This window comes from Trachemys scripta, chromosome 3 (assembly GCF_013100865.1).
Source record: "Trachemys scripta elegans isolate TJP31775 chromosome 3, CAS_Tse_1.0, whole genome shotgun sequence".
NCBI lineage: Eukaryota > Metazoa > Chordata > Testudines > Emydidae > Trachemys > Trachemys scripta.
In genome coordinates this window covers 129,284,674-129,307,317 of record NC_048300.1, presented here as the reverse complement: position 1 = coordinate 129,307,317, position 22,644 = coordinate 129,284,674, and the positions used below count along the sequence as shown (strand labels likewise).

Here is a 22,644-nt window from a genome sequence, read left to right as displayed (position 1 = left end):
CCAACATCCTATATGTTCCAGAAAAATCATAGGGCAGCTTTCTTTAAAAAGGAAAAGTGCAGGGCCATTCACTGCCATATTATACTAGTATTAAGCATTGACATAATACTGTGAAAGTACAAATTGATTTATTATAGTACATAAGGTACAGATGCTGATCTGAAAAGCCACAGAATACACACACATACATAGATACTATATTTAGGGATGATACAAAACCTTTGGAGATTTCTTTTAAGCACCTGATTTAACTTTGAAAATAAAAACATAGGCCCATATCCTGCATACACTTAGGCATGGTGCTTAACTTTGGGACTACTCAGATGAGTCAAGTGCCATAAGTATTTGTGGGATTGGAGCCTTATCTTGGAAGTGATCTGAACACTTGCAGATTGCTGCCAAGTTAGGTATGCAGGTCATCTCTGGTTGTTGAGTCAAGCCAGTCCAAGATTGAAAAGATGCTGAATGTCTATTTTCACTGTACGTTTGGGAACTATTTGAAAATTCCAGTCTACATTTTTTGTAACAGACAGAGTTGAAAGTAGTCCAACCCTGATTATTGTATAACAAAAATGCTGTGAAAAGTATCACCTTGGACCAGAGGCCTGAAAATGCAGACTGAAGTCCAGGATCTAAAATATCCCTCCAAAGTAAGGGTAAGAAGTTAAAAAGTATTCAAAATAAAGAAAATTTCTTCTTAACTCTCTCCCCCGACCCCATCAGTTGGTGGCTAGCTAATGCATAAGCATTTATATACACCTTCTAATACTGTTTTTATTCCTATAAATGTAATTGTGGAAGTTCTCATTACTGATATATATCAAATCCTTTATTAAACTCCACTAAGCTCTTGGCTGGAATGATAATCTTGTGGCAATGAACTCCTCAGGTTAAATGAAAATGAATTTGATCATTCAGAAGCAGGCATGAACCACTTATTGGTAGCGTCCTTTGTTATAATTCCCCACTTTCATTCTTTTTCACATAAACAGTATTCAAGTTGCAAGTAATGAAGGACCTGATTTGTCAACTATCAAAAATCAATAGGATTAATAGAAAGTTCCTGTTCAATGTAAAGAGGAGAACATAGAGCCCAACGTTTAAAGAGAACATTGCTTATTATGTTTTTTTACCTATTTCATCTTTCCTCATGTCCTTCATCTTATCTACAGAGAGATTCTTCTCCTCCAGCTTTGTGAGGACTGATGGTGGCAGCACTGAGAACTGTCGCAAAGGGTTGGCCCAGCCCCACAGCCGCTTGTCAATGACTTTGCTGAGGTTCAGTAGCCGGTACGTCATTGCAGGCCATCGTTTCCTAAGAGCAACCTCAAAAAGGGCACGAACAATACGAGCTGCATTCTACAGAGTGAAACATCAAGATGAAGAAAAATATTAGATTCAGATCAAACATTTCTTATTGGATACAGCATGTATAGTATGTTTTTTCCTATCAGACTCCCTCCAACATATATATTTTATTGTTAAGTTTTAGCTAAAATATTCTTGAAAAAATTATTTTTCAGTTTCTACCTAATGATTAATTGCATCTTTTAAAACTGCTTCATCAGTACTTAATGGGATGATGACAGTAAATACAAATTAAACAATTAAAGCTATACTGTTGTAGTGAACAGAAACAATTTTTGATAGTAATATTTTTTTCTTGATACAATAACCCTGACCGTGCTCAAAAATTTAAAATTGGATATTCATGTTGAGGGAAAACATGGTCTTGTGGTTAAAGTCCAAGTCTGGTAGTCAGGAGAAGTAGGTTCAATTGCTAGGTCTGCTGCAGGATTCCTGTCCTTGGTTTTGATCATCGTTACACCAGCACTCAGGGGTTTTGCTCACTGTCTCTCAATGACTTCTCAAGCACATTTACTTAGTTTACAAAAATGTTTGCTTTCTTCTTATTTAAATTCCTTACAAACTTAATTTAGAATCTGAACATCAAGATTAATTTTTCGTAGACTTTACATAAAAAATGATTTATCCATCCCATACTCATCTAACATGGCAATGACAAATATTCTGCCGGCCCATTTCTGTCCAATTACACATCCATGGAAGCCCATTGTTTTCAGTGGGATTGCTTAGATATAACTGAGGGAAGAATCTCACTTTATAGTGAGAAATTTGCTATCAGTTCTGTTGATGATTCACTGAGCAGAACAGCATTCACTCTGTGCTGGCTCTGCAATGCTAACAGGAGTTTAAAAAAAAAAAGGTACTAAAAATATTTTGTCACTAAAGAACGCAGCTACAACTCTTCTATTGAGGTAGAAGGAACAATTTTTTTTTTAAATAGTCATCTTTTGGAGTAGAACTGCAATTTTAAAATTGTGATTCTAAGCACTACTACTCATGTCCCCATGTAAATTATCACATACATTTATAAATTGAGCACCTGAGTACGGGACCCCACCACCTCCTTTAAAATGCTACAGTTGAGAGAGACAAATAAAAGCTATAAACTGAAATTGAGAGACCTCTCTTAAAATGATCTTGTTGTGCACGTATCACAATCTTTATGATATGTATAATGATCTCAGCAAGCCCATGTGCGCTATACAACCTGAACACAAGGAAATAACCTAAGATGGCATGATGATCTTAACTCAGAATATCTATGCTTTTAAATGTTTCACTCTCATCCTTAATATCATTTAAATACAATTTTTATTATCTCTGATAGACTCATAGACTTTAAGGTCAGAAGGGACCATTATGATCATCTAGTCTGACCTCCCGCATGATGCAGGCCACAAAAGCCGTCCCAACCCCTTTCCCTTGACTCTGCTGTTGAAGTCCCCAAATCCTGTGGTTTAAAGACTTCAAGTAGCAGAGAATCCTCCAGCTAGCTTAAAATGGTTTGGCAGGATGTGACAGCACAATGTCAGAACATACTATGCTGCTGCTTATTAATGAAGAGACAGAAATACTCCTAAATTGTCCCAAAGCCACAACCTTATAACCCACTACATACATTTAATATTGGTTGACATATGGAATTGTTATAAGCTGTGCATTATGTCATTTGCCTCTTTTAGGGGGCTCAAGCCAGTAAACAGATGCCTTCTTAAGGGGAATTTCAAGTGGCCACCTGACTTGCTGGGATGGACCCTAGACTTGTGAAGAAGCAGCAATATTCCATAGATTTCCAGTACCGTTGTATCCATGCGATGACTAAACATCCCATCAAGTTGATGACCGTTTGGGGTGTTAAACTGAGCCATCAATCAAGAGTATGGACTGATCTGCCATTACCGTGTGGGAGTCAACCTCCCACAACTGTGGAGAGGTTTTCCATAAAGTTTGGTATCCCCTTTCAGGTTTCTTAAATTTTAAGTCCAAACACTACCAGTCACAATGCACAACCAGCTTGAAGTTATGTTTTGCCACTCTGCAAGATCAAGATTTGTAAGACCAATATTAATAGCACATACAGACGCTTCCCGACTTACGCAAGGGATGGAACAGAACGCCTTGCGTAAGTCTAATTTTCCATAAATCGGGAACATATACCTGGCAATTACGCAAAAAAAAAAAAAAAAAAAAAAGCGCTTATGGAACTTACAGAACTTTTTCCGTAAGTGCGGATTTCCGTAAGTTGGGTTTGCGTAACTGGGGGAGCATCTGTATTTTGGTGCAAACCCCATGCAGCCTACTTAAGATTTGTAAGACCAATATTAATAGCACATATTCTGGTGTAAACCAATTTTATAATGCTTTGCAAAACAAACATAAAATCAGAATGCAAAAAAGTTAAATACATTTAAACTTCTTTGTAAATTTAGGAAACATTAAGGTTTAAGGCTAACATCTTGTATGCAATTGCAATTTAAACTATGAAAGCTGAATAAACAACAGTTCATGGCTACTATACTGGAAAACTAATTCAAACTGAACTAAAAAAGTACAACCTGGCCTCCTAAATTAACACTTAGCAATTATTTCCCACTAAATCAAAAATATTCTGTGTTGAAATCTTAAAAGCTCGTGCTCAGATTTTCAAATCATATGTGCAAATACATTTCAAAATCTGGGCCCACATAGCTATCCATACATCTGGGTAAATGAAAGATGTGAAGAAAGACAAATGAATAGATTTTATATATATATATTTTTTTTACCTGTGCAACATATGCAGAGTCTGAAATAAGGGAGAAACTATCAATCTCTCCTCGGCTAATATATGTTTGAAGGAGGATATTTATCTTCCCATAACTGTTCTCCACACCTCCAGGAGCAGAAAGTTCACAGAAATTGTTCAGTAAGGCATCCAGTTCCTCTATTTCTTCTTCTCTTACCTAAAACACAAGTAATAGGTTTGAAGAGGTTGGAGTAACTTGGTAAAAACTTTCACACTAAATTAAATTTCCATTCTCTTAGAAACATTATTTTAAATGGAGTCTAGTTTTACACAAAATAATAATAATAAAAAACCAAGTCTTCCAGACTGCAGCTAATAGAACTTAATTGAAACTATCTTAATAGTGACACAATTACATTTTATTATTCATCACCATCTATTAAGGTTGCCATTGACACACAAAAATTTGATATGCCACAAAAATTGAATCTTCTGACCCTACCATCCTCCATCTGATGAGATTTCATTTTTTATTTGACCAGAGTAAAACCTCTGTCCATCTGGATTAGGGCAAATTTGAATTAACATTAAATGCATTCATTATAGTCATATAGTTTGCATGTGGCATAATATATTCTTAGATCAAAACTGTAAAGTACTATGATTCATGATATTAGAGTTTTCACTGTTAATAAGATTAAGTCTTAATACAAGTAAAGAAATATTCATATCTACAGTTTGAATAATGCATTGCATTTTACATTCTCACTGATGAGAATGCAAAACACACCATAAATCTACTGAAACTGACATTAAACTTATTTATGTAAGGTTTGGCCCTTACAGGGAACCAGTTGGGGGCCATTTCCATCAGGCCCTGACTACTTTACATCCAGAGGACTCAGAGAGGAGGGTTAAAAGCCCTACTCATTCTCCAACCACTGGTCATGCATTTTATGGACCCGATACTGTGGATTAGGGTCTACTTCCATTAAAAGTGTCCTTCTGGATGAAGTGATGCAATCTTACCTTGATCTGTTCAAATTCTTCTGCCTTAGATACTATAGCAAGAATATCACCTTCTGTTTTGTGAGCATCAAAATGTTCATTGAAAGTCTATCAAAAATAAAATGATTTGATTTACTGTTAAAAATAAAAATGTAAAAACAACGATTTTGACCTACCAACTTAAAATTAAAGACAATTCTGCTCTCAGTAACAACTCAAAGAAGAGAGTCTCTAAGATTTTTAAAAGTAAGCATGTGCCTCAGTTATTGGATACCCAGCTTCAGACAACTTGAAGAGGACCAAATGTTCAGAGGGCCTTTTCTGCACTTTCTAAAAAAACAGCTGCTTTTAAGTTGTCTCAAGTTGGGGACCCAAAAATGGAGGCAACTAAAATCCATAGTCACTTTTGAAAATATTGTCCACACTATATCTGAATGTGTACGTTAATACGTCTAATTAAAGGATGATGCGACAGATTTTCAGCTCCCAGTCTCCAATGGAGCAGAAACAGTTTTGGGCAGATATGCACATCTACACACGCTTCAGTGCACTCTTGCCTGTACTGCACAGATAAATTCTATCACCTGAATGACATGGGGATAGCCTTTTCACCCACAGAAAAATTTCTGTTAGTGGGCTCTGTGCATGCAAGTTCTATTTCCTGCAAATGGATATACAGGTGATAAGATATCTAAGTCTTAGGAAGGGGCAGAGAATGTGGAAATCATCAACCAAAACCAAATGTGACCAAAACAATGCTTTCACTATTGCCATATGCTTAGATAGTTTCTTTTAGTAACCATGATTTGAAAAAGATATCAGTGTTAAATTGGCTACATGTCCTATAAAATCTTCTCATGACCATTTTATATAAAGGGTTAAAAAGAGAGAAGTATACCAGAAGTAGAACAAGTTATTGTACCTCAATAGTATTATACTTAATATAATAGTGGCTGGCAATTCTGCCTAAATCTGTTGAAGAAAAAAATCCAGTTCTCTCTTCAAAACGAATCATGCGGGCTTTGTCTAGCTTTCTGCCAACTTCAATCACCAGTTGTTCTCTGTGCTTCTCTAGCCCCGGATCCATCTAGAGACCATGCACAAAATACAAAAGTGACAAATGAGGCATTTCACTGAGATAATTCAGGTTTTCTAGAAGTCAGAAACAAAATATAGTTGCAAAACAAATAAAATAAGGCCATGATTATCACACCAAGAATTAGTTCAGTCCTCATTACCACCAGTTATACTGACACTAAGTCCACAAAAAGTTGCTACACATACCAAACGTGAATAAAAATGAGAAAATGAAGTTACTTGGCCCTGGACAGTTATAGCAGTGAAAGACCAATGAGGGTGTTCCTGTATTTATTACTAAAATATAGCTTTGGCTGACTTGCTGGCCCATAGCTGGGTATCCAGCACTGGTTGCCCCTGCTTGCTGTGCCTCTGTAGAGTCTTCATTATTGTCTCTCTATAGTTAGGAATCCTGAAGGACTTCAACAATAGAGATCCTGCCTAGAATGACCCTTACCAAATCAGACAATTTCAGCTCCCAAGCACCTGCAACTGCTCAGATACCACTACAAGAGACTGAATAGGTCTGGACTATTCATGTACATAAAGTTAAGCATGTGTGTAAGTTTGCAGGATCAAGGCCCTAATCAGAAGAAAGCTCAGTTTCTTCTTATATTGATATTTTTAATGAAATATTAAAAACCGAAATGAAAGAGAAAAAAAAAATCACAAAGTCCAAATGTGGGCTGTCAACAAACTGTTGAAAAGGATGTTATTTTAGAAACACTTTAATTGGTTATATAATTCATCCTCTTCGTTATTTCCCCATATTCCTAAGAAGGAAGGTCTTTCCTTCAGAATAACTGATATACATTTTTATTTACAGTTTTCCTAAGCTGACTCAAAAGGGAAGAGACTGGGATTCTCTAAAATTTAGAAGCATTATAAACACCATCATATAGAAGTTAAGAGGACAAAAAGCTTTGCTGACCCATGGAAGGAGAAGCAAGGGGTGAAAGATGGTAGAGGAGAGGGATTGAAGGAAGGAAAAAGTCAAAGGGTTTACCTTAAAAAATTCCCTTCAAATAAAACAAACTAACAACAAAAAATAGTATTTCTTTTTCAGTGGTATGACAACCTAATTTTCTTTGCTTCTTTCCTACTCTCTTTATAATGTAGTTTTTTGAGTCTTTCTGCTTCAGCAAGAGGGAAGGAGAAGCTCAGACATCATCACTGCTACTAGCAAATAGTTTGAATTTTTGAAAAAAGTTGCTGATCAAAGGAACAAAGATGAGAGGTTAGCACATTTACTGAATGGTTACTGATTGAACATGTCTAGATCATGACTATTAGACACAGCCCCAAGTAAGGCTGGGTGTGGAAAAGCATTACCCCAGGGAGAGCACTGAGACACATTCTGGACTTCCTGGTTTACATCCAGAGCTGCTACACCCCTTTGGGGAGCAAGGCCTGCTCCTTGGGGTTGTGGGGCAGTGTGAAGCCTGGCCTTGCCTTGCCTCCTTCCTGCACCTTTTGTGGTACTGAGAGACCTCATGGGAGTAGGGACTGCAATACTATGTTGCTCTTACACAGGACATAAAGGGCAGGGGGGAAGAGAGAAGGTTTTTTGTACACACCCATACCCACTATATATCTGGGGACAATCTGACCAAAAGTGATTATGCAAATCAATGCACTCTAAATGGCTAGACTGGCTAATAATGGCTGGCCAATATGGATATATAAACTGGCAAATCACAAGATTATTAAGAAATAAGTGTATACCGATTATGAAAATTAAACACTTACAACTGGATGGGGAGGAAAAGGAATTGCATAACTCATAAAACTATAGCTATGCTGCACCTGAAACTGCACAACTGCCCTGCACTCGGTATAACATAACACGACAATACAAAAACATATATCAGATGCTTCCAAGAAAGAAGAGAATATCTATGTCTGCAGGCCTACTTGCTCTCTGCTATTCAAAGGCACTAATAAACAACACCTCTAATAGGTATATCTTGTTTCTATCTTAACGCAAGGTAGCAAAGGCCACTTCAAAATGATTCAGTACAGGATGTGGCAGCGAAGGAGATAGCTGCAGGAATGGCAGAGCACTGGTGGACCTTCAGGATTGGCACTTGCTTGTCTGGCTGAGGAATGTCACAAACATATTTTTGTTAGTTTTATTTTAAAAATTATTCCAGTTAATTGTGTGTTAGTGTTATCATTCAGTGTTACCAAACATATTTACATTAATTATTCAACATGCTTAAATCAATTAATAATTTGCCACAGAACTCAGTACTGCTTGCCAGAGACATGGGTCTTTGAGTGCGAAGGAATTCTACAGAGCTAGGATATGTCAAAACTCCCACTGTTGAGCCCCAGCTAGATCTAGTATTTGATGATACCTTAGAATAGATTATGCTTTTCATTTACCTGGCTATGTGAGTTTGGCTAACCATATACAAATACATTATAATGTAGTAAAAGAGTTTTATTAATATGCATTTGGGATGACTGAACTCAGAAAGCCATTCTAACTGAGTGAGTGCCCATAAAATATTTAAACTACACCTCACTATAATATATTGAGAACTATGGAATTCTTACCCACTTTCCCTATGGTTTAAATCCCACTTCCAGACCCAAAGGACAAAGATATTGGACCTGAAACCTGACACTGGCATACTGCTAGGAACGTTGTAGATACTCAAAACCTGAGTGTTGATAGTCATGTGAAAAACTATGAAGCCATGCAACAAATTGTGGAGACATGAAACAAATTACATTTATCATGAACCTTTGATCATCTCATCTGCACTCTGACCACTAAACTACATCCAACAGGACTATGCCTACCCCCAAAACGTCGAAGCAGTTTCAAACAGTTGTCATAAAAAAAAAAAAAAATCTTCCAGAGAAATATTTCCTTCGTTTTTTCCTCCTACCAGTTTATGTTCTTCTCCTGACTATCAAATTACTATTGTTGAAGGCTCTACATATAGAAGCATATACAGCAGTGTTAAAGAAAAATAGGTATTTACATTTCCTGTAAACTATGAAACACACCAAAAAGTAAAAATAAGGAATTCCACTATGAAAAAAAATATATCTGTGTTCTGATTTATTCCAATACACAAAATAATATCTAAAAACAACATCAAAGGAATAAAACTCTTTAAATGACTGTATCCCAAGAAGAAAAAGACTTCAAATATGACTGAATGATTGATTTTATTAACCTGTTAAATTAACAAATATGCTGTCTAATAATTTATGATACTGCAAGTCGTGAGATCTTCTAAAACAAATACTTGACATAGGACAAAACGTGTGTAGATCAGAGCTATGGCTTCAAGAACCTTGACGGTATAACTCATATCTGACTTTCACTACTGAAATGCTGACAGTGACTAAAGCATGATAGCTGTTTTGATAAGAACGAGTGCTATGCGTTGATGGTTAATTTGGCCATTGAAAACGTATTTTGTAGGATAGTGGGTAAAAGCGTTCGACAGGACAACTCAGAAGGGACCTTTTCACTTACTATTTAAAAAAACAATAACTCTCTGCTATAGAAAATATCTTCTCCCATTCAAACACTTAAAGAATTGCTGATGTCAGGTAAAGCAGAAATAGCAAATATTTATCCTCACATCAGGAAAGGATTACAGAACCAGAAAGCGGGTTAGATTTTTTTTTAAATGCATTTTCTACCTGATAAGCCTTGTGACTGATGCCATATACTAATGGATTTGCTCTCATCCGTACATAAAGATAAGTGTAACTTATCCACTTTACTGCTTCCTCCACATTAGTTACTGTTCCAAGAGCAACCTGTAAGGAGGAAGAGAGACAAAAATTGAACTTTCATATTAGAGGAAAACACAAGCATTAAGTTCATAATATACTGAATTCAGACCATTAGCACTAGATTAGAGAAAGTGTCCGTAGTTTTCCATTTTAAATATACTAAAATAATAATCATAACAATCTCTTCTGAACCACCTATATATCTGCATTTCTAAAGCATGAATAACCATGATACCTTTTTTCACAGTAGATTTCAGATACTTGAGCACCTAAATGATCTTTTAATGTAAAAATTATAAACAGTAGAAAAGATCACGCAATACAGGCTTCTACTACAAGAATTTGTAATTCTTCTATGAACAAGATTCATATTTTAAACCTTTAAAACCATGTAAACTTACCTTCCTGTCTGAGTTTAAGTGAGATGTTTGCAGCCTGACTTAAATAGAAAATGTTTCAATTATATCCTCATATGTGTTTAAGAAGCCATATTGTAAGGGAAAATGTCCTGAAATTGTGGAAATAAGATGACTATAGATATTTTTCAAATTGGCACACCGGGCTTTTTACCATGTCTCCATATATTGTCATCACTTTAAAAATAGGTTTCACCTGCCTTTTATCTTTGAAGATTCACATACACATGGTATCTAGCCAGGGCCAGTTGTAGGGGCGAGTGAGAAAGGCGCTCACCCCGGGTGGTAACTTCTGGGGGTGCCGTACCGCTGGGTGTTTTGTTTTGTTTTGCTTCGCTATGACCGGCCAGCCTTTATTTTATTATTGTTATTTTTTGCTCCGCTGATTGGCCAGCTTATTTATTTATTTTTTTGGCTCGGTCACCAGTGTGGAGGGAAGAGAGATTGCAAAAACATTTTTCATCCTAGCCAGCAAAATGGCTAGGGCTACTCCTGCCTTTAGCACACAGCTGTAATATCAGAATGCAACTGAAAGTTGAGTGGGTGATTTTATATATTTCTGTAGACTACTAATGCAACCATACTGAAACAATATCTCACTCAGGAATCTTTTTGTAAGTTAGTAAAGTATTGACACATTACATATTTACATTTTTAAAAAGGCAACTTCAGTTCTATTCTCTATCAGTTCTAGTCACAAAAGACAATTATTTTTGTTTTTATTCTAACATGTTAATATTACTTGGCTGCGGGAATTCAAGATTTCCATTATACTACTCAAACAATATATACTCTTTTGCTTTGTTTCTCTCCATATTGTTTGGCAAACTCCTTAACAATGACTAATGTTAAAAGATCAATTTTCTTTTATGGTCTGTCTCTCAAATAAATCCATTCAATTACTTGGAAAAAAAAAAGCACACACAATGGTAAGCAATTTCTAATTCTCAGATCTACAGGTCTTTGTTAATAATAGGGAAATTCATTGTTATGAAATAGAAAACAAACAAAAAGCCCAACCTTACACTAAAAATAATATTGACACCCCAAATCTACTGTTAGTTAAACCAGTTTAAATCTGGAGTAACCCCTTTTGACTTCAATAATGAATGTTCATACTTAAATCTCAGCTAAGGCTATGCTTCATAAGACTGGCTTGTTTCCCAGTAGGATAGAAATGGACACCAAATAAGTAATATTTTGATAAATGCAGATATTCATGGGACACTGAATGGGTTAAGAATGCACAATTATCCTAAGCTACTTTAACTCAGTTGAAAGGGAGGGAAGACATCTTATCTAGTGCATAAGCTTATCATCAATTTGCTACCCAAACTAATTTGTGCATTTGATTTCTCCCCATGACTCAATAAACCCCTTTCCGGTACATAACCTGAAGTAGCATAATGACATCTTTCAATATTACATAACCCCTCCTGAAAATATCTAATTTCGAATCATCAAGGTATAAAGCTCTTATTCTGGAAGATAGCAAAGTCTGACGCGAGTCAAAAACAAACCACTGTTTCTGCCTCATTCATTTTAATTACTCATTTTGCATTTAGATTTGTTCAAAATTAAATATTTCCATAGTTAAAAGCAAAGAAAAGGAGGAAGATAGTAAGAATGTGTAGTATAGATGGGTTGCAGATGAAATCTATAAATGTTTGTAAGGCTTTAAAACCTATTAATGCTCATCATTTTTTTAAGTACTGTACTCACTGAATGTCATATGGAGAAAAAAGCTACTTCTGAATATTTGCTGCCATCTAGTGACCACCTAAAGTTCCTGTGGATTGCTGGATAAGGTCAACATAGGCTAACAACAAAGTACTTTCTACTGCAAACACTTAAGAGTAATTATGAAACAAATGATCTATAAAATGAGAAACTGTCCTACCCCAATAAAGAGAAGGGAGCTGTATCATTCTTCAGTAAAGGTAAAGAACTTGAGTAAAAGGCAAAGACACACTGAAGAGGGCTATGAACTATAGAAGCACTCTAAGTTCAGGAATATAGTAGGTTTTTATTTTGTAAATATAGTAAGAACTATTTTTCTTATCATTTCTTTGAATCCTCTGTACAAAGATCAAATAAAGACAACCTATCAATTCGCTATCTTTTAAACATAGTCTCTTTGCTAGAGATAAAAAAGAAAAGCTGAATATATCCTATCAGAATCAAATTTTCTTTAATTCTTCACTCTTCCATGCTAAATAACCTTAGGCTTGGTCATTTTCTCTGAAATGTAAGATCCACCACTGCTGAACTTTTCTAGACCTATTCTATCTCAGTTAGAGTCTTCCTAAATAGCTTGTCGACACTCATCTCATTGTCCCTAAAACAAATTGTGAATCTTGCTAGCACTGGTGCAGCTTTACAGAGTTAGCAATGGGGGAGACTCTTGTATAGAGAAGGTGTCGGTGGCCATCAGGACTTCAAGACACCATATCTTCTAGACTTGATCTAAAAGGAATTTGAAAACTGGTGGTAATATGCTGGTGACAGCTCTACAAAACCACTCCCATTGTTTCTGCAACAGTCAATAGTTGGGTGATTCTGAGGGGAAAAAAGCCAGTGTAGACACAGCCTATGTGAGGTGATCAAAACTGAACACACTACCTCAGATGATGGTGTGCCACTGTTCAGTGTAATGGTATCCCATTTGCATTTTATTTTATTTTTTTCCTCCAAAGTGTTTTTGGCCTATTGGAGATGTATTCTGCTACTTATGATGATTCCTACAACTTTCCAAGCTTATATCTAATCAGTATATATGTGAAGATCTAATAAGTATATGACTATTGCTGAACTCAAAGAGATAAATGATCAGGTTGCCATCTAGAAAAACAATAGACTACTGTAACTAGTTTGACTTACTATTGATTTTCTGTAATCAAGCGAACACCAATCTTTCCTGCCTTGTCATGACAGTAGGATAAATCATGTCCTGCATATCAGATACCATAAAAAAATCGTTGTTTCATGGTCTTGTCAATGCCTTACTTTGGCTTTTCAGCATTTTCAGTTAATCTACAGTATTGCTACTTCCACTAAAATGTTCATAAACAATCATTAGCACACTTCTCAACAGATTCTCAGCTGATTTAGCTGCACTGAAGCAAGTGGAATTTCATTAACATGCACCAGCTAGGGATCTGGCCCTTAAAGTACAATATTACAATTACATTACAATACATTGGTCTTTTAAAAAAATCAGACTTTCAGAATTTCATTCTACTTCTTTGCTTATTTATAAGGTGGACCAATAATTAAGAGACTCTAAATGGTTTAGTGTTGCAGCATATCACAACTTCTTAGTTTTTTTAACCATTTAAGTAACACAATATTTATTATTCAGTATTATTTTTTTATTATCGTAGCACCTAAGAGCCTCAGCCTTAGACCAGGACCCCACTGTGCTAGGTGCTGTACAAACACAGAACAAAAAGACAGTCATGCTTGTTTATTATTTTGGGAATTTGGCATACAAAATATTCCTTTATACACTAGTTTGCCAATTTTCTTTCTCCCCTCTCACTCCCAGTTTTTAACTTAGCGTAATAAAAATTAAAATGACTATATTTTAGCATATACTCTAAATTTTTTTGTGATCTGGTCAGTCTTATTAACTACTAAAGTATATATATTATGTGATTCAGTTACTCCCCAACTTCTCTGACTTTATAATGCATTGCTTTACGTTTCATACTGAAGGTAACTGTATGATCTACAATATTGTCTTTGCAAGGGGTAAAAAAGCCTTAGCATTTTTACATAGTACCATTTGGGTATTTCGTTACTGTTAAGGATCATTTGAATTTCCATTGCGTCCACCTTTGGGCCTAGGATGGATTTCATTCATGTTTGAGGGCATTAAATTATGCTACTGAACATTTTAATGCCTATTTAGTAAAATATTATCATATTCCTCTCTGTTATAGATCTGCAGCCACAATATTATAGATTATGTACAATTCTTCATAAACAGGCTAACTTTGTTATGGATGTTAGTCTTACTAGGAATATGAAATACTTGCACTCCATTTTTTAAAATTTAAATATTTTGGTGCCTAGCAGTTACTCCAGATGAGTACTATTCCAACATTACAGAGCACTTTCTCCCGCATCTGTCTTGCTTTTACATACTCCTTTTCCTTGTGACTATTCTACATGAGGATTAAGTGCCCATTTGGATACATATCAGCTCAGCTGGTACTATGGAATGATATTTACCTTTCCAAGTCTTCTGTAATTAGTTTTGTTTGATGGTGTCTAAGCTAATGAAATGTAGATAATTTATTATTAAATGGAAGAAAAACAAATAATAATGCTACATTAAATAATCACAGTTAAAATCACAAACCCAGAAAATGCAAAAGTTAGGGTTCCAAAAACAATGCTAACGGCACATTTGTTTAACAACAGACAGCTGCAGCAAGTCTGTTAGCAGAAGCTTGGTACATTGATTTGTTATGTGTTTGTACAATGCATAGCACAAAGAAGTCCTGATTTAACTGGAGTCTCTGGGTGTTGTTACGCTAGAATATAATAAATCATAAAAAATGGTAGGCACTAGCTTCCTCTTTGCAATGAACGAAACAAACATTTAAAATGGAAACTGTGAATTTGCAAAATATTCTAGAATGCAGCAAAACAGCAAACAAAAATGAGAATGTCCCTAAAATGATGTTTACCTATCCTTGATATGAAGCTAGATGTTTACCTAGCTGATTTTAAAAGTGCAAATTAAGTTTAAAAAAAATTGGACTTTTGCCCTTCTTTTCTTTACCCTATAAAGAAGGCCTGCAAAAATTAATCCTCCTCTCCCTGAAAAAGGATATGTTTTCTGCTTGCTCTGTTTTAACCATGGAAATATCAACATCAGGTATGGTCTTTGGTTTTGCTGAAAAAGCACAAGAATCTTGGGATATTATACCTTATTTGAAGAGGTAAAGTGTTGATGCTCTAATAAAATGTTCCTTCTCCAAAATATTAGTCAGTCACTGGAATTAAATAGACATTAAGAAAAAGAAACAAACCCCAAAATTTTAGACATTCTAACTAAAGGTCCCTTCCCTCCTGAATTATTATAAATGCTTGTGATACTATCATTTCACTAGTTCCCCACTTGTCCTAGGACAGAGAAAACCTGAATTTATAATGTAAAAATAAAGTGGAAAAATAAATACTTTTTGGGAAGGGGGAAAAATAGTAAAAAAAATTAAATCGCCCTTTCAGGCCTTCTTCATACATCATAAGAAACAAATAAAAGGCATAAACCCAATATTTTCCTATGAAATCTTTCAGGATTTTGCTGTACGTTTTTCCAGTGAAACTATTCTAACACAAATTGTCCTAACAGAGTTGTGAGCATCATCTCCTATGTTAATCCAAGCCCTCTGAGCAGCCCAAGAACATGAAGAGAAGTCACAACAGGGCTAGGGCTCTTCTAAAAATCTTAGTAGATGGCAAACAGCGATTCTCAGAAGTGATTATTTTTCCAATTAAAAAAAATATTGTTAAAAAAAAGTTCTCTTGCCAAGCAAAATCACTAATCCCCAATGAACATTATGTTGAAACAAAGTTTCAAACTTAATGGGACAACTGGTGCCACTAATACTCTCTTTATACCAGTTGATGATCTGGCCCACAGTGTTTCTTCATTAGTTCTATTTACTAGAGTACAGCTAGATTTTTTTTTTAATTAAACATGTATTATTTAACTGATCCATGTGTGAATTAAAAAGGAAAATCAATTACAGCTGAGACTAAACATGTAAAATTTTATTTAAAAAAGCCAATATTTAGGAAATTATGAATGTGAAAACAGCTTTATAACAGATATCATTTTGCAACTTCTACTGTTGTCGACACTAGCAGGCACCAGTTAATATGTTATTGTTCTCAAACTTCATTGCACCGTGACCCCCTTCTGACAACAAAAATTACTGCACAACTCCAGGTCGGGGGCTAAAGCCCGAGCCCTGCCACTTGGGGGTCGGGCTTTGGCTTTGGCCCTGGGCCCCAGCAAGTCTAACACCATCCCAGGTGACCCCATTAAAACGGGGTTGCGACCCACTTTGGGGTCCTGACCCACAGTTTGAGAACCACTGGATCAGAACCATTGACCGGCCTAAGAATTATTTTAGTTACCATGTCTGGATATGTTTTTATTTCACATTGGAGGTGGCTGCATGTATTCCAAAATCTTTATCACCAGCTAGAGCTCTAATTTGTATGTTTTGATAAATAAATATATAAAGCGTGCATGTGTGGAGTCTGGGTAGGAGGGCACCCATTCATTCTGCAACAGTCCCAATTGCCAGCACATATCTAAGATTTTAAAGTTCAGCTGGACAAGTTCTGCCTGCTTTATATTCAAAAAATAAAAATAAAAAAAATCATCATTTGATTTAATAGGGAAAAAACTAATTATAATTAACATTGCTCTGTTCCGTAAGTGCTAATTAGCAATAGTGTGTTATGTATTTAAATCAAAATTCCTATATAATTTTATAAAATTATATCAACTAAAAATAGTATCTCTAGAAAATAAGATGGGGAGAGACTTGCATGGTGTTATCAATTACCTTCATTAGATTCCATCAAAAAGATCCTCCTACATCCATCACAGTTAAAGATTTATATCATAGCTGTACAATACATTAATTAGTGATTGTCCTGGAAGAACTATGCATCTGTCAATGTGATTTACAATCTTCTACCTTTTTCCTCACCTCCACCAGTAATTACTATCTCTACTAGAATATATGAGTCATAACATCAGTCATATTAACACTGGCATTAGGAGCTAAAGTGGCATATCCTATATGTTGTGCTACGCCAAGTAACAGTTTTGTGAACTTCTCCAGGGGCCAAAGAACTCTCACATTATTTCTCATATAGGCTTTTGAAAACATGAGTTTTTTAAGCCAATTCCACACCTCAGTTTTCCAAAGGTGCTCATTGCAACTGAAAGTCTTGTCTGGCCAGGAGGAAGTAAAGAGTTTGGGGTTCCTTTAAGCATATCTTCTAAATTTGACTTACACGGGACTTACCTGGGTGGAACCAAAGGGGGAACAGGAAGTGGACGGTCAAGAGGAAAGCATTTATATCCCATGCAGTCTGGAAGGAACCCTCTCTCTCATTAATCAGAGATCAGCAACACCCACCCTCCAACCATGGGATCAGAGTAAGACTGTGTTTTTATGATCTGCTGTGGGCATTGCACTAGTCATTGTTTTTCTTTCAGAGCTGGGAAAGAATTTTTCCCTCAATGCCAAATTGGCTGAGGTGGGGTGGGCTTTTTGCCTTGCCCACAGGTCAAGGATCCAGTGGGGATAGGTAAAGAGGTTAAGCCAAGATGTCACAATTTAGCAGGTATCAGGTGTCCAGTGCAGTACTTGTTACAGAGAAAATACAGTTCCCTAATAAATAGCAGTTGGAAGGGGATTTAGGAGAAGTCATCCATTAAAGAAGCTGCGAAAAGGAAGGTTGGAGCTCCTAAAGTCAGACAACAGGGAGACAACCCACCCCCTCTGTCCCTCCCAGTTCCTCTTAACCCTCCTATGAGAGGCGGATGGAGGGGTCCCAGCAACAGGCTTGGACCAGGTTAGAAAAGAGGAGAGTTGACAGCGGCACTTGCAAATAAGTGGAAATGATTGAGAAAAGCCCTGTACAATTTCTTATCGAGTATTCCCAGATAAGTTAAATGAGGAGAGTTGAGGCCTAATTAAACCTCATCCATTGCTGGTTGTGGAAAAAAGTCAAAGCTTCATTAATAAAGTCTTTGCATAATGCTTCAAGATAGGAAAAATACATTAACATAGCTCCCCATACATTAAAAAGACAGATTCTAGAAAGACAGATGCACAACCAGCTACTCTTTTATGATAAGTCCATACCAGAAAACTTGCTTAAAAACAGGCAATACAATTGTCTGTTTCTTTAAAAAATCACAAAGATAGAAAGTTATCGCTATCACTTACATAAGAAAACTTGATGCGGTTTTGGCAATAACTTGTGGCATGTTTCCAAATGGGGATAATGTCCTTTTCGCAATAACCATTATAACCCGATGTTGGTGTTAAAACGGCTCTATAAAGATGGACACTTCTCTGCTTTAAGGCCATTCATGAGAAAAAATTGCAGTAACTCTGATTTTGTAATTTACTGCAATTTCTAGGAAAACAGAGCACTTAGAGGGAACCCATCACTCTTCTAGAAATCAGAAGACTCTTGTCCAAAAGTTTTTGTCAGAAATTTCTCCAAGTTCTCTTTCCAACCTCTCAATCATATATAATTTATGTTTTGTTATTTTAATATTATTATCTCTACCCCAGAAAAGACCCCAAGTAGCTTAATTAGTTATTAAAAATAAGTTTTATAGTTAAACAGATGAATATATGCTTAATAGATATAAAAATCTTGGCTAAAATCCTAGTTTTTCAGTCATAAGATTATCCATACCTATTAAATTGAACTTTTTATTGGCATGTAGTATTCAGATATTATAAGGTAAGACAGCTAATTGATAGGATTTTCTTCAACTTTTGTTCAAAGGGCAGTAGTTAGACACAAAAACTGGGTATTTGAGTTGGAAACTTTCAAGACCTTTATTAGTTGGCTCAATCTTCTGTTCCATACTACAGCTATTTAATTTTGCACTGTTTTCCTTCTGACAGAGGCACAAAACAGGTCTGTCTCCTTTCATGGATTTTGCCTTTTCTGCACAACTACCAATTGGCTTAATCACTTAAACCTTAGTGTGCTGTGGGACACTCAAACCCCCTTAACTTATGGATATGAAGTGATCCATGTCTCCGTATTTTTTAAATTAAATCAAAGATTAAGGTATAGGTTTAGACTGCGGTTTTCAAAGCCAACTGAGGGTATATTTTAATGGAAATTGTGTATCAAAATGCACAGAGATATAAGAATTGCCATACTGGGTCAGACCTGTGGTCCATTTAATTCACTATCATGTCTCTGACACTGGATAGTACCAGATGCTTCACAGGAAGGCACAAGAAACTGCAGAAGAAGCAGCTATGTAGTAATCTGCCATTGATTAAGGTCTCATCCTGATCCAATAGTTAGAGATTGGTTTAAACCCTGAAACATGAGATTTTATCTTCCTTCCATTGTTCTTTTCATTAGTATTAACAGCAGGTCTTGTTATTCATACACTTGTCCAATTCCTCTTTGAATCTTTATAAGTTCTTGGCCTCAATGACATCATACAACAATGAATTCCACAGTCTAAATACATGTTGTGTGAAAAAGTATTTCCTTTGTAAGTTTTTAGTTTTCCATTTTTCAATTTCATTGAATATCTCTTTTTTCTTGAATTATGAAACAGGGAGAACATCTGATACATATTTTTATCATGTTTCCTCTTATTCATCTCTTTTCTAAGGTAAACAATCCCAATCTTTCTAGCCTTCATATGAGAGTTTTTCCCCACTCCTTGCCTTCTCTGAACCCCACTCTAATTCTGCAATATCCTTTTTGAGTGATCTGTATTGTTCACAATATTCCATATGAGTCTGCATCTTTAATATAGTTTTATAATACTATACTTTTTTTTCCTGTATTGTTCTCCATACCATCCCTTTTGCATCTTGGATACTCTTTTTAACCAAACCCGCACATTGAGCGTAAGTATTAACTGAGTGGATCACAATGATGCCCAGATCTCTTTCCTGTATTAGTAGAGTTAATTTAGAACCCTGTAAGGTTTATGATTACTACAAAATTTCCCCTCCACTGTGCAATACATTGTATTTATCAACATTGGATTTCATCTGCCATCGTGTCGACCATTCAGCTACCTTGATTAAGTCCTCCTGAAGTTCCTCATAGTATTTTATGAACTTGACTATCTTAATAATTTGTTATGGCCTAGCTGGCTTTGAAAATTTCAACATTAGCTAAATCACTTTATGATATAAACCCTATCATTATAGTAACTGCAATTTTAAAGTGGAGCGTAGTAGCTTCACTTACTTGAAATTTTTACCCCAAAATACAAAAGAAATAGAGAAAATCTATTTGCACAGAACTCAAAATTGTTAGGTACTGTTTTCTCAACTCATGAACGGGTGTCAAGAAAAAACTCCATTGCAACTTGCGCTGAGGTGACAGATTTCCAGTCAATCCTGTATAGAGAAGATCTCCATTTGCATTAAGTTTTGGAATTTTTGCTTCACTGTGAATACGTCCCTCCAGATATGCATACAGGATGTTTTCAATACAACAAACCTAATTATGTCAAATAAATACAAATGTGGTAATAACACAATGTGACATGTTAGAAATCTATCAAGGGGCTGTTTCTGATACAAAGTTCTTGACAAAATGGCTCAGTTTACTTTAAGTCTGCTATTTGCAGGTACAGTATTTCTTGAATTTTTTATTTTGGATATTATGTTACCTGCCCAATTTATTGGAATGTAAGTTAGCTGAGGCATAAATTATTCTATTAGACATATTGTTTAAATTTCTTTTGCATGGACATAGAGTATTGACCTACTCTTTAAGCCTGGGTTAGAAATAATCAGTAAAAATGCTTGATCTACCTACACAGCAGAAAGACTTGATAGGTTCTACAGTATGTTCTTTTCAGAGTTTCATTTCTATTTTACCACAGCTATTAGATTTATAGCTTCACTTCCCCCTTTTCTTTTCCTGACCCTCAATTTTTATTAAAGTATATTATTGACTAACTTTGGTCTTTCATCAAGAGAGAGAGAGAGAAAGAGAGAAAGCACTGGAATGGGTTCCTAGGGAGGTGGTGGAATCTCTGTCCTTAGAGGTTTTTAAGACCCGGCTTGACAAAGCCCTGGCTGGGATGATTTAGTTGGTGTTGGTCCTGCTTTGAGCAGGGAGTTGGACTAGATGATCTCCTGAGGTCTCTTCCAACCCGATTCTTCTATGATTTTATGAAATCTTGGTCTGGGGGAAAATGGTGGGAGATTCACAGGCCCTATCTCCTCTTCTTCCCCCAAGCAGATCAAAGGTGTATTCGGAGAAGAGCACAGCAGGGCTGCTGTCAGCTCTGTAGCAGCAGGCCTACGGAACTCAGTGCTCAGGACAGTAGCTGATCCACCAAGCTCCCTCCAGTGTTGTTCTCCCTTTGCTCTGCCTCATTTTTGGGGAAAGAGGAATAGCAGATGGTCACAGGCATTTCCTTTTCTAACTCTCCTGTCTCTCTCTCCTATTCTGGGGTGAATGGGAGGAGGGGATTTTCTCTCCCTTTGCTCCCAAGCCTCACCAGGTTCCTTGGGGGGCACCACTAGGAGATGCTCTTGTCCAGAACCCTTGCACACTCCAAAACTTCCAGATATTTTTAAATTGTATGGCGGGGTGGGAGAGGGACGGGAAGCACATATGAACATTTTCACCCTTCCATAGTATTTTATGGCTAATGCTCCTTGAAGTAGCTGAAGCCTTTTCAGGCAGGTGCTGCAGCCCCAACTACACCCATCCCCTGGGCTGCACTGATGTATAAATCTACTTGGACAGAGATTCTTCCTGCAAACAGGGATTGAAAAGAGAGTCTCAATCAAGAGAGCCCAAAATGTCAAAAACTGAGAGACACCAAATCTGGCCATTTGCTCACCCTGACCCTCACACTTCTATGAAAAGTGGTACCTGCACTTTTCAGAAACTATTACATCTGTTTTAGCTTTATGTTTGGTTTTTAACTATTACTCATATTTTTTCCTTTTTTATATAACTTGGCCCTCCAATCACAAAACAACAATTACCAAAGACTAATGTAATGACAAACAATAAAGCAAAGAAATACATGGATAAAAGAGTGAAACATATACCCAAACATCAAGACATAATGTGATCCATTAATAAAGTCATTAAGGCTTTCAAGGTTTCAATAGGTTACTGAAGGGCATCTAAGTTAAATATAACTTAAACTTTTTTCCAATAAAAGTAAAGAAATTTAAAGTGCTTTTGAAAAGTGATTTACCCTTCTTGATTTGGAATACATACTTAGATTTCTGAATGTCCCAGAAAAAATATTTTTTAATTGGTTACTATAATGACTAGCCTTTGAAAAGTTATATTTTATTATGATTAAAGAAAAATGTAGTCTGAAAATAACTATGACATTTTCAAAGAAAATAGATTTTCATTTGAGATTTTAATTTAAGCAAACTGATGACTTGCTGTTTGTAACAAATCTGTTTCAATTACTACTGTAAAACTAATATCAAAGAGAAAGAACAGGTCAAACCAGAATACGAGTTACACTTCCTAGCT

At 36.0% G+C, this 22,644-nt stretch overlaps 1 protein-coding gene across 2 annotated transcripts in view; it reads right to left on the bottom strand.

Annotated features, from left to right (window-relative positions):
• The window catches only part of ASCC3 (activating signal cointegrator 1 complex subunit 3), a 480,033-nt gene that overhangs the window by 125,117 nt on the left and 332,272 nt on the right, over positions 1-22,644 (bottom strand). For both annotated transcript variants that reach the window (XM_034765979.1, XM_034765980.1), the window contains 5 exons: positions 9,848-9,967; positions 6,024-6,188; positions 5,123-5,209; positions 4,134-4,310; positions 1,134-1,359 (listed from right to left, as the gene is read on the bottom strand). In XM_034765979.1, the coding sequence (XP_034621870.1) occupies positions 1,134-1,359; positions 4,134-4,310; positions 5,123-5,209; positions 6,024-6,188; positions 9,848-9,967 (775 nt within the window). The remainder of the gene's footprint in view (positions 1-1,133; positions 1,360-4,133; positions 4,311-5,122; positions 5,210-6,023; positions 6,189-9,847; positions 9,968-22,644) is intronic.